This window comes from Malania oleifera, chromosome 2 (genome assembly GCF_029873635.1).
Source record: "Malania oleifera isolate guangnan ecotype guangnan chromosome 2, ASM2987363v1, whole genome shotgun sequence".
In the NCBI taxonomy this organism is placed as follows: domain Eukaryota; kingdom Viridiplantae; phylum Streptophyta; class Magnoliopsida; order Santalales; family Ximeniaceae; genus Malania; species Malania oleifera.
The window spans coordinates 145,755,925-145,768,273 of record NC_080418.1 but is presented as its reverse complement, the minus strand read 5'-3'; the positions used below and the strand labels follow the sequence as shown (position 1 = coordinate 145,768,273).

The window sequence follows — 12,349 nt, the reverse complement described above, 5'->3', positions numbered from 1 at the left end:
TTGTTTTGGTTGGATGATTTGATATGTATATGATTTTACATTTCCCGCTGCTTAAGTATTCGTGTTGTATTTCAGGTATATCTCTGGTTCCCATGGGTCTAGGTTGACTATGATTTGTCAGGATTATTATATTAGATACTATTATGGAAAAAAAAAAAATTCTACTATTTGAATAGGCAGGTCGTTACAACATGTCTCAACAAAACTAGACGATCTCCTTGAGACAACAATCTACTTTTCCAGCCCTCAATTTTCTTACTGATTTTTTGAATTAAAGGGTCAAAATGACATCCCTTCAATTTACCATCCACGATTGGTACTCCCAAATACGTAAAAGAAAATTTACCTTCAATAAAACCAGTCTCTTGTAGAACTTCTCCCTTCCTCTGAGCACCCAACTTCTTTGAGAAAAAAAATTGCCGATTTATCTTTATTCACCCTTTTACCAGTCCAGCTTTCATACTCCTTGATCACCTCTATTAACTGTCTAACAGATTTTTTTACCAGCATTAGCAAATATAACAACATCATCCGCGTACATTAAATGTGATATAATAGGTGCACCACTCGTATGCATAAACGGTAAAATCTGCTTCTCAGTCATCTTTTTTTGAATTAATCTAGAAAGAACTTCTTCCATGATGATGAAAATATACGGGGACAACGGATCCCCCTGCCTCAAATCCCTTTTTGACTTGAAGAAACCCCTGTAAGTGTCATGCATCATAACAGAAAATTATGGAGTAGAAATACAATTCTGAATCAACTTACAAAACCAATTTGGAAAACCAAAAGCATGGAAAATTTGATATACCACCTGCCACTCCACTCGATCATACGCTTTGTGATGTAGGACGGGAAAGGTCGACCTATGTCCTACGATTCAACCCTCACACAAGCACATACACTTAAACACTTTAATTTAAGAATTTAATTATCCGAACATAAACACAATAAATCATGTTTTATTTCACATGTTCAAGAATTTTGAAAAGGTGTATGACTTGTCCAGCAATTAAGTCCCGATTGGTTCTTTCACAAAGGAATCAAGTTATATACTGAAAAGTTGTTATTTCAAAGATTCAAGACTAAAAGTTCTATGTTAGCAAACTAATATTCATACAATTGATTTTAACTAGCAAGTACCAATATTGCAATCTATGGATCAAATGGGCTATTCAAAGATGTGATTTTAATCTACTAGCAAGGGTTTACAAAATATAAAAAAGATTCAAACACAAGTATTGAAGTTACCAAGATATTGGTTTGGATGACTTGATGTTGTTCCACACGTAGTTAGGTCATACCATTGGTCCTTTGTACAAGCTTTGAATCACAAGATGAACATAGCAATGAAGTGTAGATGATGATCGTCGTGTGGGTGTATGAAGACGCTGGCCGTGTGGTGTTGATGGGGGCCGTGAGAATATTAGATGGAGGAGGGGTTGATGGAGCCGTTGGATAGTTTAGTGGTCTCTCACCACTTGATCTCCGGAGAGAACGCCGTAGCCTCACACTACTCACTCACAAGGAGAGGAACAAGCTTTACAAGCTCAAGCAAAGAGATGCTTCTTCAATATTCAACTTCAACTTTTTTTTGTTCTTACAATAAGAAAGCTATTTATAGGCATAGCCTAGGAGACAAAGCTTTAAACACTCAACAACTCTCAACAATTTTCAATAACTCTCAATAACTTTCAACCACAACTCTCAACAACTTTCAACAACTATTAACCTAACACAGTTAATACTTACTAAAACACAAGGAACTCCAACTCATAAACACACAAGTCAAGCTTAGTTGTCTTGCATTATTACAATTCAAATTTGAAATTTAAACACATTCCAAAAGGAAGGCCAAAACCGTGTGGGACCCATTGGAGCCATGTGGGGGCCACATGGGTTTTGAGTTGGACTTTGCTTCAATACTTCACTTGGGTCTTCAAGCATGGTCTTCAAGCACCTAGTAATCTTGAAATAACATATACACGAAGAATATAAATTAACACAATAGCAAAGTCTTCACATAAAAAAAAATCTTCCATCAAAGAAGTAGATGATCTTTAATTAATCCCATGTGTTCCTGCAAAATAGATATAAACAATAGTGGACATCTGGAGGTCGTCCACGTGTCACCATGTCAGCAAAGGAGTGGAGATCGGGAGGTCGTCCATGTGTCATCATATCAGTAAAAGGGATACATAAGACATGTTGATCCCCATCATCTCTTCCGGGCCCAAAAGAATTCTTCTCTGAAGATTTAGAGGTGATGTATTGGGAATACAATTCTGAAGTGTGATGAAAAAGGTCTTCTTTAAGTATCCAGCTTCTCTCAATAAGTGGTTTGTTTCTCCACTTGACAAAGAACTTTTGATATGATCCTGCTCGTGTGAACTTTAGCTTGTCATCCAAGATTACATCAAGGTACTTGGGCATGGGTAAGGGTAGAGGCAAAGGCAATTTCGAGTTTTCAGGGTCAAAAGGAGTGGGAAATGGAGTGGGTTCACCTGCAAGGTTAGAATTTGAAGGTTCCATAAAATAAGATGCTACAAGAAAAAGGGTTAGTTTTCAACATTAAAAACATTGTCTATGCTAAAATCAATAGGAATATTAAGCATGTAAGCATTAGAACTAGTTTTCTTGAAAATTTTGAAATGATCCATCTTGTTAGCATGTAACTTCCTCACCTTTCCTACAAGAATCTGCTCAGGATGAATCTGGATCATAACCATATCACCTTTTGAAAATTCTTTCAACATGCAATATAGGTCAGCAGTAGATTTATAATGTTCATGATTCAAATTAACCTTCATTCTTATTTCAGAGTATAGATTGTGTATATGCTTTGCAAAAGCATCAGTCAGCTCGTTCACTCTAGACTTAAGTGGTAGTGGAATAAGATCTATAGGCTTTCTAGGACTATATCTTGTAATAACCTGAAATGGGCTGAGTATTGCGGTCCTATCCACTAAATTGCTAAATGCAAAATTAGCCACATGAAGGCATAAATCCCAAGATATAATGTTTTCAACTACCTTACATCTCAATAGGTCCCTAAGGCTCCTATTTACTAGTTCAATTTGACAATTAGTTTGGGGATAGTAAGCACTAGAACATTTAATTTTGGTGCCTAATATGGTCCTTAAGGCTTTCAAGAAGTAACCTATGAGTTGTACATCTTTATTTGAAACAATGGTTTTGAGAAACCTATGCTCGATGAGAATCTTGTTGGTTGCTCTATCATTGATGCATGTGCTCAAAGTGTTATCTTCCTTGGGATTTGGGAAAGTAGGGCAGGCAAGTGGACCTAAACTCTTATGAACAAAGTCATGTTCATTCAATTTATTCACTTGTTTCAGCTCCTCATGTTCTATCGGGTTCACTCTATAATGTGGTAAATGAGGCAGAGATGAATAAGGAACAAGGTCAGTGATATGTTGATTGTCTCTCGTGGGAGATGACTCACTAGGTGACTCAAAAATGACATCGTTAAATTCATAAGGTAGGGATGATACTTCTACGAGTGTTTCTTTCTCAAAAAGGGCCATTTTAGTCTCCTTAGTAACAACCACCAACACTTGTTGTGTATCTTGACTTTCCTGCTCAAACGACTCTTCACTTATGATATTCAAGGTTTCTCCACTAGTTTCTTTCTTTTCCTTCTTCTTTTTCTCACCATCTTCCTTATCAAGTGCCAAGTTCCTAGTGGGACATTGTTTGGGAAAGTGTCCTTGTTTATGGTACCTAAAGCACACTGCACTGCCGGAACTCTGGTGAGAGGATCTAGTTATAGGTGCTTTCCCTTTGTCCATAGGTTTTTGGTCCGTGTGATTGCTCCCTCGGGAAGCGACTTGACCTGATTGCACTGGTTGAGACTTTTCATAACTTTGAATCTGGTGAGAGTATGATTCATTGGAAGAGGTATCAAACTGTTTTCCCATGTGCCCTTTAGTCATTTGCTCAAATTCATAAGCTAAACTATAGGCATGTTCAAGGGACTCAATGTGATATGGGAACAATTTTCTCCTCAGTTCAAGCTTTAATCCTAGGCAAAATCGGGAGGTCTGTTGCCTATCAGTCTCATAGACACCACATCTTACAGTTAGCTTATCGAATTGATTCATATATTCTAGAACAGTCATGCTACCTTGACGCAAGTCGTAAAGCTGATCTATAAGGTGCTCTCTATAACTAAGGGGTGCATACTTCTCCCTTAATCTGTCCTTCATTAGATCCCAATGCTCAACGGGTCTATGGTTTAACCTCGCTTCTTGCCTCTCAATGTTTATCCAATGGAGTTTGGCTTGCCCGATTAGTCTCATTTTTGCAAACCTCACTCGGTGTGAGTCATGCATCTTACACCACTCAAAATAGGCATCCATTCTAGTCAACCAATCTTGGAAGACTTTAGGATCCTTTTGTCCATCAAAGGTGGGGGCTTCTATCCTCATTTCATCATTGTAAGGATCACAATGGTCCCTATGGCAAGGTCTCCTAATATGAAGGTCATCAACGTCATAGTCCTTATCATCCCAATGTTGGGCATAGGGCTCATGACGTGGGGGTATCCTAGCAATGTCATCTTGGTGACTCACTCGCCTTTGTGGAGGGAGGGAAGGTCTTTCTCTAGGAGTCATAAGTGGCTCTCTCTCAACATGAATCCTACGACCTTGGTGAGGATTCCCGACTTGAGTAGACATCCTAGGGGTTGGGAAAGGATTCGGAGAGCACTAGGGCAGCCCTTTGGAATGGTGTTTGGTTACACAAGGTAAGGTCAAGTGTAAACGTAACATAATTGAGGTCCAAATACCCAAAATTTAGAGTATATATGGGCTGTTCTTGGCAAAACCGTCACCCGTTTTTTCTGGAAACCCGAGAGCTACTAAAGGATTTTCAACTGCAAACACCTTTTGGTATTTGGGGCATAACTTTTGGTAAAGAACTCCAAATAAGGCGATCTTAGTGTCAAAAGAAAGCTAAGAAAATTTTCCACAACTCTTGTGTTTAAGGTTTTTAAAGATGGTGAGGTTTCGATAGTGAAAATCGCACATCAATATGGCAGACGGAAAATGAAGATGTTGGGACTTAGAGGGTTCGCCTAATTCGAACTAGGCTCTGATACCAAGATGATGTAGGATGGGAAAGGTCGACCTATGTCCTACGATTCAACCCTCACACAAGAACATACACTTAAACACTTTAATTTAAGAATTTAATTATCCGAACATAAACACAATAAATCATGTTTTATTTCACATGTTCAAGGATTTTGAAAAGGTGTATGACTTGTCCAGCAATTAAGTCCCGATTGGTTCTTTCACAAAGGAATCAAGTTATATACTGAAAAGTTGTTATTTCAAAGATTCAAGACTAAAAGTTCTATGTTAGCAAACTAATATTCATACAATTGATTTTAACTAGCAAGTACCAATATTGCAATCTATGGATCAAATGGGCTATTCAAAGATGTGATTTTAATCTACTAGAAAGGGTTCACAAAATATAAAAAAGATTCAAACACAAGTATTGAAGTTACCAAGATATTGGTTTGGATGACTTGACGTTGTTCCACACATAGTTAGGTCATACCGTTGGTCCTTTGTACAAGCTTTGAATCACAAGATGAACACAGCAATGAAGTGTAGATGATGATCGTCATGTGGGTATATGAAGACGCTGGCCATGTGGTGTTGATGGGGGTTGTGAGAATATTAGATGGAGGAGGGGTTGATGGAGTCGTTGGATAGTTTAGTGGTCTCTCACCACTTGATCTCCGGAGAGAACGCCGTAGCCTCACACTACTCACGCACAAGGAGAGGAACAAGCTTTACAAGCTCAAGCAAAGAGATGCTTCTTCAATATTCAACTTCAACTTTTTTTTGTTCTTACAATAAGAAAGCTATTTATAGGCATAGCCTAGGAGACAAAGCTTTAAACACTCAACAACTCTCAACAATTTTTAACAACAACTCTCAATAACTTTCAACAACAACTCTCAACAACTTTCAACAACTATTAACCTAATACAATTAATACTTACTAAAAAACAAGGAACTCCAACTCATAAGCACACAAGTCAAGCTTAGTTGTCTTACATTATTACAATTCAAATTTGAAATTTAAACACATTCCAAAAGGAAGGCCAAAACCGTGTGGGACCCATTGGAGCCATGTGGGGGCCACATGGGTTTTGAGTTGGACTTTGCTTCAATACTTCACTTGGATCTTCAAGCATGGTCTTCAAGCACCTAGTAATCTTGAAATAACATATACACGAAGAATATAAATTAACACAATAGCAAAGTCTTCACATAAAAAAAATCTTCCATCAAAGAAGTAGATGATCTTCAATTAATCCCATGTGTTCCTGCAAAATAGATATAAACAATAGTGGACATCTGGAGGTCATCCACGTGTCACCATGTTAGCAAAGGAGTGGAGATCGGGAGGTCGTCCATGTGTCATCATATCAGTAAAAGGGATACATAAGGCATGTTGATCCCCATCACTTTGCTCATGTCAAGTTTTAGCATCATATTACCTCCTCTTACCCGCCTATGTGATAATTTTGTCATTTCTTGAGCAAATGTTATATTTTCAAAAATACTTCTCCCTTTCACAAAAGCACCTTACTCAAGAGATATTAAATCACCCATCACCAACGATAGCTTGCCAACAAGGATTTTGGAGAAAATTTTATAGATTACGTTACAAAGGCTTATCGGACGAAATTTATTGAAAGATTGAGGATCTTTTACTTTTGGAATAAGAACTATATACGAGGAACAAAAATACCGAGATAACATATCATCTTTGAAGAACGCCCTTACCGCTTTCATCACATCATTTTAATAATCTTCTAACAGGTAATATAGAAAGCAGACCCAAAACCATCCAGTCCCAGGCCACTGTCCATAGAAATAGAAGAAATAGCTGCATATACCTCCTCCTTAGTCGGTTCGTCCTTCAACTGTCTTATAGAATCCTCAAAAACCATCGATCGGATAATACTGTTTAGATTTGGCCTTTGCACTGAACTATTTTGCCCCAAGAATTGCTTAAAATAATTTACAGCCTCATCATGAACCATCTGCATATTTTCTAGCACCAAATCATCAGGAAGCACCATTGAATTCACACAAGAGTTACGCATTCTTTGCGCAATCACCTCATGGAAAAACTTTGAATTTTGGTCACTATCAGTTAACCATTTCATCTTTGCTTGCTGTGCCAGTCTTGTCTCTTCCCTTCTATACCATACCTCCAATTTAACCTTAGAAATAAGGAACTCTTTTTCAACTAATTCTGAGTACTCTATCTATAGTAAATTCTCATATTTTTCCACTCTTTCCTCCAACTCTTGTATGATACCACTAATATGACCAAAAGTCTGTTTATTCCACACCCTAAGCCTTTGTTTTAATCTTTTCAATTTACCTGCCAATTTACGAAACTTTGAATCTGCTACAATATGTTCTCTCCAAGATGTTTCAACCATTTTTAAAAAATCCCCATGCGATGTCCACATGTTCTGAAATCTAAAAAGCGTTGGCCCATACTTCTCCATACTCATACCCAACTGTAATATGATAGGAGAATGATCTGAAGTATTTCTTTTCAACAATGATGTCTTAATTTTACCGTATTTTACACGTACCAAATCAAAATAAAATAAACTATATTTAATTTTATAATTTGCAAAACTAGTAAAGATTTTACTATTGCTTTTTTATATTATTCTTTTTTATGTTGTAGGGACAATGAATAGCATAGCTTTAATTAAAGATAGAAATTTCTTGTCTTTGGATGATGGTATTGATTGGTATAAACTATCCAATCCTCCCGGTGAACACTAGGAAAAACAGAAAAAAGCAAAAAAAAAAGAAAAAAAAAGGGATAAAATAGAAGATACAGTAAAGCCACACACAACTTGGCCTATTAGCTCAGTTGGTTAGAGCATCGTGCTAATAACGCTGGTCTCAAGTTTGAGACCTGCATGGGCCAATAAAACTATTTTTTTTGCTCCTATGAATTGTGATTCCCATTTTTGGGGAGTAAAGATAAAAATATTCAAACAAAATGAAATGCCATATAAGGCAATTCAATTATTTCAATTTTATGCTCCAGTAGTTTCCTCTTCTGTGCAAATAAAACCAAAATATTCAAACAAAATGAAATGCCATTTAAGCAATAGTGTTCATTCACATATATAGGAATTATATGAGATTCAACAAAAGGATAATCTAAAAAGGTCTCTTTATCGTCACTACAACCTATTTCTTTCGGGTTACAAGGACAAATTTTACAACATTACTAAATCCATTTCCTGGGAGGAAGTGCCTCCTTCATTCTGGTTTGAGCTCGCCTCCTAACGGTTTTAAGATCCCCACTGTCTGATACCTTCTTTGGCTTCGAAGGAGGAACACTGTCAGACCTCTGGTTCAGAGACTTCTCTTTAAGAGGACCTCCTGGCTGGGGCTTTGCGTGTCGGTTGGATGGTCTTGGCAAGGAATTCGAGGCCTTTTCAGGTGCTGATTTTGTTCTTTTCGATGAGAGTTCAGTGCTTCCAACTGGGCCTTCCTGAACTTTTGTGACCGGAGTCTGTGGACGGCTCTTGGGCGGGCAATCTGAATCAGAAGAGGAAGGGCTTGTAGTACTATCCATATCATAGATAATGTTTTCTGCCATGAATGGAAGTTCACTACTGCTTGAGCTTGGGGCAGAGAAAGAGGGTCTCCGAAGTCTTGTAAGGTGCACAACCTGTTCAGAAATATAGAATTAGTAGGGCACAGAGTCCTCTGGAGTTGGGATAGTAACATTGCTATAAGTTGTAACATGCTTCCTACTTTTTCCCTTGGCATTTTTTTTTTGTTTTTTGGTATTGAGAATTGCAAGAAAACCTACTAAGTTGAGTCAAGTCATCGTTGTGATGTACCTTCTGTTCTAGAACTACCATGTCCTTCCTAAGCTTTTTAATAATCTGATTCTTCCTGCGTATCATGTCCTCCAACTCTGCAATCCTCTGCTAAAGGGCAAAAATGTTTTAATTTTAATAAACCAAGAAAATGTCGCAAAGTGAAAAAGCAAAGAGAGGAGGATGAACGGAACAATACCTTCGAACTGGCAATATTAGATGAGTGAAGAAATGTAGATAGCTCCTTTATGGTTGCATTCTTTTCCTCACACTCCCTCTTCATGTTGCAGATGTCTTGTTCAATTGATATGCCGTTCATCTGTGAAAATACAGTAACGGATTATCATAAAAAGTGGAAAGCTAACTCAGAACCTTCAAATAAAAATATATTACTAGCTCTTGCTGAGTCGGCCACAACAATTTTTTTGGCTTTTAAAGCATTGCTGTTGTGCTCTTGATGAATGTGTTTTCACCTAGATAGTTTCAAATTCACATAGACAGAAAATAAAGAACAAACAAGTAAATAGACGATTTAAATGGTCTATGATGCACCATTCTAATTTCTAAGACTACCCAAATAAACTAAAATATGGGAATTTTTTTCTGTGATGATCATGAAATGAACAACAATCCAATCTTAATAATAACAGCTGGATCACATTATTATTCCTAAGGAATGATGCCAGCAGGTAAAAGCATTCTCTTGTGCTCTTGATGAATGTGTTTTTTTCTGGATTGCTGCACATTCACATTGAAATAGACAACTCATATATCCAAAAAACTAAAGTCTATGATGTATCGTTCTGCCAAAATAAACTAAAACAAGTGCATTCTTCACCCAACTTCCTGAGATGATTATGAAACAATCAAATTCAAATTAAAGAAACTGAATATAATACAAAATGAAATTGCTCCTAAACAGAGAACCAGATGATAAAGGATGCTTCAGAATCCAATTACCTGGAGTTCTGATGCAGACGTGACACTTGAAAGAGCCCAGTCCGACAAATCCGACATTCGCCGCTCTTCTTGTTCTGCTTCATTTGGGGGCATTTTATACTTGAACACCTCATCAGAATTGCCCTGGTGCAAATCAACAAGATAAGCAAAGAGAAGTTTGCTCAATCAGTTGGGATACTCACAAAATGGTTTCGATGTTATTATTGAAAATGCCCCAATACAAGAAATAGCTCATGTGGGAACAGCAAGATCATCAAAATTTAAAATTGTAGATTCTTTTTCAATATGTGCGACCTAGAAAAAGCTAAAACCCCTATGCCCAACAGACAAAAACATTCAATCTATGATTCGTTATGCAAAATGGGGAATAAACAAATTTTTCTGCAAAATATTCATTATTACCTTCAGATCATTTGATAGAATCCGGTGTTTATCACAAAGCCAACAACCATTTTCCATGTTCTTGGTGAGTGAGCTGTTATCCCCAATTTCTGGCTGATCCTTCATATTACTCACCTGCTCGCAGAGGTTGTCGAGCTTCTGCTGCATGCTTAATAACACTTGATCCTGAAAAAAAGGGTTGAAGAGTGAGCTCAAAATCAAGTGACTGAAAGCAGAATCTTCTCATAAATAATCACTGAGTTGGTCATAGACTCATAGATTAAAACAAGGTAACCTGGAATCAAATTTAAAAAAAAAAAAAAAAAAAAAAAACGTTCGCCTGCCCAAATAAATGCAATGATTGGTGAACAGAAAATATAATAAAATGCAGTTACTTATGAACATGCTGTTAATAAAAATCGATAGAAAAAACATGCATTTAATCAAAGAAGAACAGATATTAAAGCAGAAACATGTTTTTAAACAAACCCAGAAGCGGAACCACAAAACTCAAATTTTAACATTACAATTATTGCAAAAATAAATAAACAAGAGTCATCCGAACAGTTCAAACACAAATAAAACAAACCCTAGGTTCAACGCCACTAAATCAAGACCCCAATATTAAAATGTATGGACACTAACGCTAATACCAAAACCCCAACACTCACCCTGAGATGTACGGACTTCTGGAGCTGCAATATCTGTCGATTCTTCTTGGATTGCGCGGCGGCAACGGCAACAACCGCGACAATGAGAACCCGATGAATGGGGCTAAAGAGCTCCCAAGCCACGGCCTCCTGGGGGCTCAACCCACCGCCGATGGTGCGGGCGGAGCTGGCTTCCTCGACACCGACGAGGCGTCCTTGGAGGGAGACCCACGCGAGCTTTTTCTTAGCCGCCGCAACAGGGCGGCTGGGCGGCGCGAAGTTGCTGGATATGCGGCGCGGGGAGGGCGAGACGTATGGAGAAAATGGCGTGAGAGACACCAGATTCGGCGGCGCGGCGAAATCATCCCAGCCGCTGTCCCCGGCGTCGCGGTCGTCGTCCATCGCCGGAGGGGTTTAGAAATCAGGAGCGTACTTGATGCGGACTGATTCTCTTCTGCATTTGAATACGGAAGGTTCTGTTTGGGGATTTATATTTTGAATTTAATGAGTTTTTGAAATTTTGATCTAGGAGGGAAAGCATGAAACGTGGCATTTCACTATTGGAGGTTGGAAATTACGTCGTAGATTTTTATATTTTTAAAGTGCCTCGGTAGCCGTTGTATTGTGGGGTCTCGGATTTTTTGTCTTCTTTATTCCAATAATTTATGATGGATTGATATGATTCAGAGTTTTTAAATCAATATATATATATATATATATATATATATATATATATATATATATAATAGGAATTTATTGTAATTAAAAAAAATGTGCCAATCAGGAAAAAAATCATATTTGTTAAATTTAATTTAATATTTAAAATTTTATTAGAAATAAATCAATTTTACTAAATTCAATTTTAGAATATAATCAAATTTAATACATTCTAATTTGATTTGATATATTAATGTTGGATTTTTATTTTTACAAAGATAGGATTTAGCAAATTTAATTACATTTATAGAATCAAGTTTAATAAATTCATCTCAAGGAGCCGTTGTATTGTACAATTTTTGATTTTTGTGTTCTCTTTTCCAAAGAGAATATAATTTATATTGAACTAATGTGATTTAGAGTTTTTAATCAAAAAGTATATTTTAATAGAAAAATGTGGTGTAATTAAAATGCCATAGTCAATCAAAATCATATATTTTTAAAATTTATTTTATTAATACTAAATTTAGTTTCAAGATTTTCCTAAAATGATTTTTTTAATTAATTTCAATTTTTGTCTAAATCGAATTTAGTACTTTCTACTCTAGTCTAATATGTTTTGTGTTTAAATTTTATTTCAACAGATATCGAATCTAGAAAGTTGGATCTCATTTATGATGGGGATCAACAATCCCCAAATATAACATTCGCTGAGATGGTGTTACGTAAATACATTCGTTGAGATAAAGGCAACTGTGCACCTTTTAAAAAAAAATGCATAATTTCA

At 36.8% G+C, this 12,349-nt stretch overlaps 1 protein-coding gene across 1 annotated transcript; it reads right to left on the bottom strand.

The window, feature by feature from the left end:
* Nucleotides 1-8,159: 8,159 nt before the first annotated feature.
* On the bottom strand, nt 8,160-11,397 carry LOC131147893 (uncharacterized). Its single transcript, XM_058097533.1, has 6 exons — nt 10,927-11,397; nt 10,277-10,441; nt 9,875-9,997; nt 9,114-9,233; nt 8,936-9,022; nt 8,160-8,760 (listed from the first exon to the last, which is right to left on the bottom strand). Exons 1-6 carry the CDS (start codon nt 11,305-11,307, stop codon nt 8,314-8,316), a joined length of 1,323 nt encoding a protein of 440 aa, XP_057953516.1. The 5' UTR covers nt 11,308-11,397; the 3' UTR covers nt 8,160-8,313.
* Nucleotides 11,398-12,349: the final 952 nt, after the last annotated feature.

Coding starts and splice junctions, on each gene's coding strand:
- LOC131147893 (XM_058097533.1), bottom strand. CDS start 11,307: ATGGACGACGACCGCGACGCCGGGGACAGCGGCTGGGATGATTTCGCC. Junction 9,998..10,276: donor TTCTATCAAATGATCTGAAG/GTAATAATGAAT, acceptor GATTTGCACCAG/GGCAATTCTGATGAGGTGTT. Junction 8,761..8,935: donor TGGTAGTTCTAGAACAGAAG/GTACATCACAAC, acceptor ATTTCTGAACAG/GTTGTGCACCTTACAAGACT.